This window comes from Cystoisospora suis (genome assembly GCF_002600585.1).
Source record: "Cystoisospora suis strain Wien I chromosome Unknown contig_4210, whole genome shotgun sequence".
Taxonomy (NCBI): domain Eukaryota; phylum Apicomplexa; class Conoidasida; order Eucoccidiorida; family Sarcocystidae; genus Cystoisospora; species Cystoisospora suis.
In genome coordinates, this window is record NW_027157002.1 from 1 (window position 1) to 4,915 (window position 4,915).

The window sequence follows — 4,915 nt, forward strand, 5'->3', positions numbered from 1 at the left end:
AAAAACTCAAGCCACTGAAGAGAGAAACAAAATAAAGAAAAGAAAAGAAAAGAAAGAAAGAAAGGAAAGAAGAAATGGAAGAAAGAGGAAGAGATATGTCTGAAAGGTGGTAAAAGTGTGGAGAAAGTCTAACAGCAGTACGACCAGCATAACCAAGAGCCCTTTTCTTCTTTTTCTTTTTCTTTTCTTTTTCTTTTCTTTCTTTTTCATCCTGTTTGCATTCTTGTTATGTGTGTTACTTCAGTCAACTACAAGCACAGTATCATTAGAAGCAGGGCCGGCAGGAGGTCTTCTTCTTTTTCTCCTCCGTCTCGTAAGCATCACTACCATTACGACCACCCCTGTTCCTCTACTTCTTTACAGTCATCCATACATTACACATACATCGAAGACATAGAAAGACACGACCTAATACATACACACAAACACACACATATATACCTATAGACATACATATACATATATACATATCTAGATACACAGCCACATACACATGCATATATATATATATATATATATATGCATACACATACATGTATACCTTCAGCCACACTACACCTGCGGGCATATCTCTCTATCTATCTATCTTTATATAGATAGATAGATAGAGAGATATGTGGAGAAGAAGGGAGTGTTAGGATGTGGGGGAGATGCATGCGTCTGGCAAAGACTTACAAGCTGACCAGTGCGATAATGAGCGATTGCGCCATGAGATTCGCTGGCGGCAATTTTACTCTCCTCATATTCACTTGCTAACTGCAATAGATCAAACGCTGTACTGCAGCACACAAGACGAAAGGAAGAGAAAGAAAGAAAGAAAGAAAGAAAGAGAAGAAGATGGGAGGAATAGGACAAGAGGGGGGAAGAGACCATAGAGAAGAGAAAGAGAGATATGTCTCTTGAATGAAGAGAGAGATGATAGAGAGAGTTATGTAGAGATCTGGATGAATGCCTGAGAGAATGAGTTCATGAAGAAAAAGAAGAGAAAGGAAGAAAAGAAAGAAGGAGTCAAGAAAAGCGGGCCAGGAGGCAAGAGAAGGGGCATGAAAGAAAAGAAAGAAGGATGAAGAAATAAGAGATACAACGAAAAGACGAAGAAGAAGGAAGATGAAAGAACACACTTTGAACTGAATTCTCATCACGACAAGAGAAAAAAGAAGAGAAGAGAAGAATCCTCTTCTGCTGTCTATACACTCAACGACTTCTCCTATCTCTTCTTCTTCTTCTTTCTCCTCACTCAACATCTTTCCGTCTTCCCCGCTTCGCAGAAATCTAAAGACATCCATCGAGGTACATAAATAGATAGACTATAGATAGAGAGATAGATAGACTATCAATAGATAGATAGATAGAGTGAGAGAGATTAGAGACATATAGACAGACCGAAGACAGATATATTAAAGATAGATAGATAGGTATACAAGTAGATAGGCATTAGCCACCTCAGAGACACACACCAAGGCGAGAGAGAAGATAACAGGGTGTATGTACAGACACTTCAATCCTGTGCATGCGATAAAGGTTCTACACGTTCCCCTAAGTGGACGGCATCCTCTACATTCATAGAGACTCCTTAACTTCTTCTTCCTCCATCTCTATATTTTCACGCTCTTCCGCCTCCCCTGTCTTTCTATGCCTATGTCTCACGACTTCTTCTCCCTGTCCATCCACTTCAGACAAGACATCTCTAGCAGTTGGCACATTTCAACTTCTCTTCTACCACAGTATAAGAAAACCTATATCAACACATATACAAATGGATATGTATATACGCGGCACACAAAGATATATATACATAGAGAGAGAGAGAGCGAGAGAGAAGGCAAGAGAGAGAAACATATATATATATATATATGTAGATCGAGTGAGAGAGAGAGACTGAATATGGGAGGAGAATACGGCAGATACATGGAGTTCCACGAATGCCCTTTTATCTTTCCACTATCTAATTCTTCTTCTCCTCCTCCTCCTCCTTTCTCTTTTCTGTTGGTCCCCTGCACTGACTTTGCAAGTTGATCAGAAGAAAAAGAAGAAGAAGATTTCTGAGAAGGGGGTTTAGATTCTCGCCATGATAAATGAAAGGGAGAGACGTGAGAGGAGAGAAATTCGAGCAATCCCTTCCATGCTGGAAAAGGCTGAACAGCATGCACCCACACATATACACATGGTGACGCAGGTGTACATACACCTCAGCAATGTTGTCAAGGCAAAACAGCCATGAAGAGATGATCATTAGTCAGCTGCTCTCGTGTTTCTTGTGAAGAGAAATAGAATAGATGGTGAAAAGGATTCTCCACATCAAAGAAAGAGAGAAAAGAGACCAGGAAAAAGAGACATTATCTCAGTCTCATTGACCGGAAAGCTCTCCATTCTGCGCCTCCTAACAGATCCGTAGCCAATGAGGATCCATACAAATTCTTTTCAAGCAAAGTAGACATGGGGCCGTAAACAGATTAAAGATAGACAGACTAGACATGGATATACACGTGCACCTATCCACATGGATTGATACAGAAGTATATGGCTGAGGAGGTAGTAGACACGTCCTCCAGTACTAGGATGGCATCGATATCGTTCTAGAGAATCTTGGGTAGAGAAGAAACGCTGAGAGACCACCATCTGCTTGGCGTTTCAAGATGTTGCCTGAGACCCACCCTGCGTCCATATATGCCATCGATGTACACTCGAATAGCCCTAGGCATGGCACTTCAGATCATTCTCCTCCTTGTCAATCTCTTCGTCTTCACTATTATCATCTCTTCTCCCCCTCTATCCCCCTCTATGTAGACTCCCCACCTCAACACCTCCCCAAGTGTCTCCCCTGTGTTTTTTCTTTCTTTCTCTTTCTTCAAACACATCCGCATTTGCTTGACTGACAAGAAGTCCACATAGGCGCCTCTACATGTACCTTGTTCTCATCACATTGCATGCACTCTGTCACTGATCTAGATGCGACTTGAGCGCTAGGCAGTCTCCCTTCTCTCTCTCTCTTTCGTTCTTTATGTCTCTATACATCCATCTACCTCTCTATATGTGACTCCTCTCTTAAGGTGGAAGGCATTTGGGCGCTCGATCTCAGGAATGAATGAAGGAATGAAGAAGAAGAGAAAGAGTTAAGAGAAAGATTGTCTCAGTCTCTTCTTTCATTTGATCATGCTGGTAGTTTTATCTTCTTGTCCTTTCTTTTCTTCTTTCTTCTCCGTCTTTGTGTGAACGTACCTGACGCTCTTGAGAGGACTGGGATAAGATATCTGCAAACTTAAGAGCTTGTGCCTGTCTTTCTTTCTTCTCTTGGGGTGTACGCCCACCAAAGATGAAAGGAAACGAAGGAGAAGAAGACGAAGAACCTTCAAGAGGTCCATCGTGATCATGTGTAGTAATGCTCTCTTCCTTTCCTTTCTTCTTCGGCATGGTAGATGAGGAGTTGTCTCCATCTAAAGAAGGAGACAACGGAGAAACAGAAGAAGACGTTTTCTGTCGTCGTTCATTGCCGACACTTCTTCCTTCATATCGCCTTCGCTCAGATCTCCCGCCAGCCGCTTGCATGAGAAGAGACGAGACAGCTGATCTAAAAGAGGGACACTTCCTCTCGACTGAAGAACAAATCCATGGCCTACACAAGAAAAGGATAAAATGACATACAGAGAGCTAATCCAGTGCGTCCAGCACCAACAGAACGATCATCTAAAAGGCCTATCTATCCATATATCGTTGATCTCCCTACCTATCTTTAATTCATCTTTCCTTGATCTATCTTGCTTTGATCTATCTTTCTTTAATCTATCTGCAGAGTACGCATTCTCCTTCTTCTTCTTTTTCTCTTGTGCAAGGTGAAGCGGAGAGAAGAACCACCGGAGCCTTTCGAACATGGGCAGTATATCTCTCAACACCCCTCTCTCCTTTCTGCACCCCTAGAAGAGATACCCCCCCACACACAGACAACATAATAGTCTCTTTCATTTTTTCTTTCTATCTCTTTCTCTGTAGACGAGAGAGAAGCCTGGTAAGTGAGCGTTGGTCTATATCGTTCCTATGAACAAGGAGAAAGAAAGATCTCTAGCGGAACTTCTCTTCTCCATTCAGGACAATCGAAAGAAAGTGAGTGAAGTGTCTCCAAGACATGAGGAAGGATCGAAGAAGAATGAAAAGATGTATCTTCAATCTATCTATCCTTGCTGTATCTTTCTTTGGTCTATCTGTCTCTCTATGTTTGATGTGTCTATCTCTCTTCAGTCTGGAGATATCTGTAATCTATGTATCTATCTTTAGTCTTTCTACCTCTCCTTACCCGGTGAGAATGTCGGGAGTAGGAGGACAGATACCAGGTGAAGAACAAGAAGAAGAAGAAGATTTAGGCTGCTTTTTATGATGCAAGAGAAGAGCTTCATGTTGATCAAGAAGCTGTTTGCGAAGAGATCTTTCAAAGGCGCCGAGAAGAAGAGAGAATTTTAGGTGGTTCACAGCCTTCATCCCAAAGGCTAAGACCTAACGTGATTCCGGTGTATATACAGTCGAAACACAGACAAACCGAAAGAGAAGAGATAGGCAACGTCAGATACATGATCTACAGATTTCGGGTGTACATACACAGATGTAGATGAGATTCATATGAGCCATCCAAAACGGGAGGAAAGATGAAGAAGAGCCTGAGAATCAAGATACCACGAGACCTTTCTTTCTTTCTTTTTCTTTTCTTTCTTGGATAGAGAGGGAGAGTGAAGATGGACTCAGGAGAGATACATCGGTGAAGGATACACAGGGAGTGGGGAGGATCAAGAGAACGGTGTGGCTTGGGGGATGGATGAATGCTTTTCTGACGTTTTCTTTCATCTTCATTAGCTTCTTCTTCATCCTTCACTCTACAAAAGAGTCTTGACATAAAGGGGAGAGACACAAGAGGAAGAAAAAGAAGAAG

At 42.0% G+C, this 4,915-nt stretch overlaps 1 protein-coding gene across 1 annotated transcript; it reads right to left on the reverse strand.

Moving 5' to 3' along the window:
* Positions 1–675: 675 nt before the first annotated feature.
* On the reverse strand, positions 676–4,483 carry CSUI_007823 (uncharacterized protein; the record flags this gene model as incomplete). Its single annotated transcript, XM_068067966.1, has 4 exons — positions 4,289–4,483; positions 3,220–3,613; positions 2,005–2,135; positions 676–778 (listed from the first exon to the last, which is right to left on the reverse strand). Coding segments are annotated over exons 1-4 (810 nt in total), but the record flags the coding sequence as incomplete, so codon positions are not given.
* Between the last annotated feature and the right edge of the window lie 432 nt (positions 4,484–4,915).